Genomic DNA, 245 nt, shown 5'->3' on the forward strand with positions numbered 1-245 from the left:
CTGGGCCTCACAGGCACCACTTCCGTTCGTCTGCCTAAAACCGCGCCTGCGCACTGCGCTCCTTCCTCTCGGCGTCCGACCTAGTTCGCGGCGACATGGTGAGTGTCGGTCCCGGTGAGGCCTCGGTGTCTATCCACCCGCATCTGTTCCTCTGTCGGTTTCTTCGCCCTAACCCACCTCTGCTCGCCTGCCCTGCCCTGTGTCCTCGGCCGCTGTGCCCTCGCCGCTCCTCTGGGACGCCAGCT

General features: G+C 66.1%; 1 protein-coding gene across 1 annotated transcript in view; it reads left to right on the forward strand.

The window, feature by feature from the left end:
- RPL37A (ribosomal protein L37a) overlaps positions 1 to 245 on the forward strand; it is a 2,607-nt gene continuing 2,362 nt past the window's right edge. Inside the window, exon 1 of the mRNA XM_005883388.2 lies at positions 1 to 98. Within this exon, the coding sequence (XP_005883450.1) occupies positions 96 to 98 (3 nt within the window). The 5' untranslated portion in view covers positions 1 to 95. The remainder of the gene's footprint in view (positions 99 to 245) is intronic.

This window comes from Myotis brandtii, unplaced genomic scaffold (assembly GCF_000412655.1).
Source record: "Myotis brandtii unplaced genomic scaffold, ASM41265v1 scaffold79, whole genome shotgun sequence".
Lineage (NCBI taxonomy): Eukaryota > Metazoa > Chordata > Mammalia > Chiroptera > Vespertilionidae > Myotis > Myotis brandtii.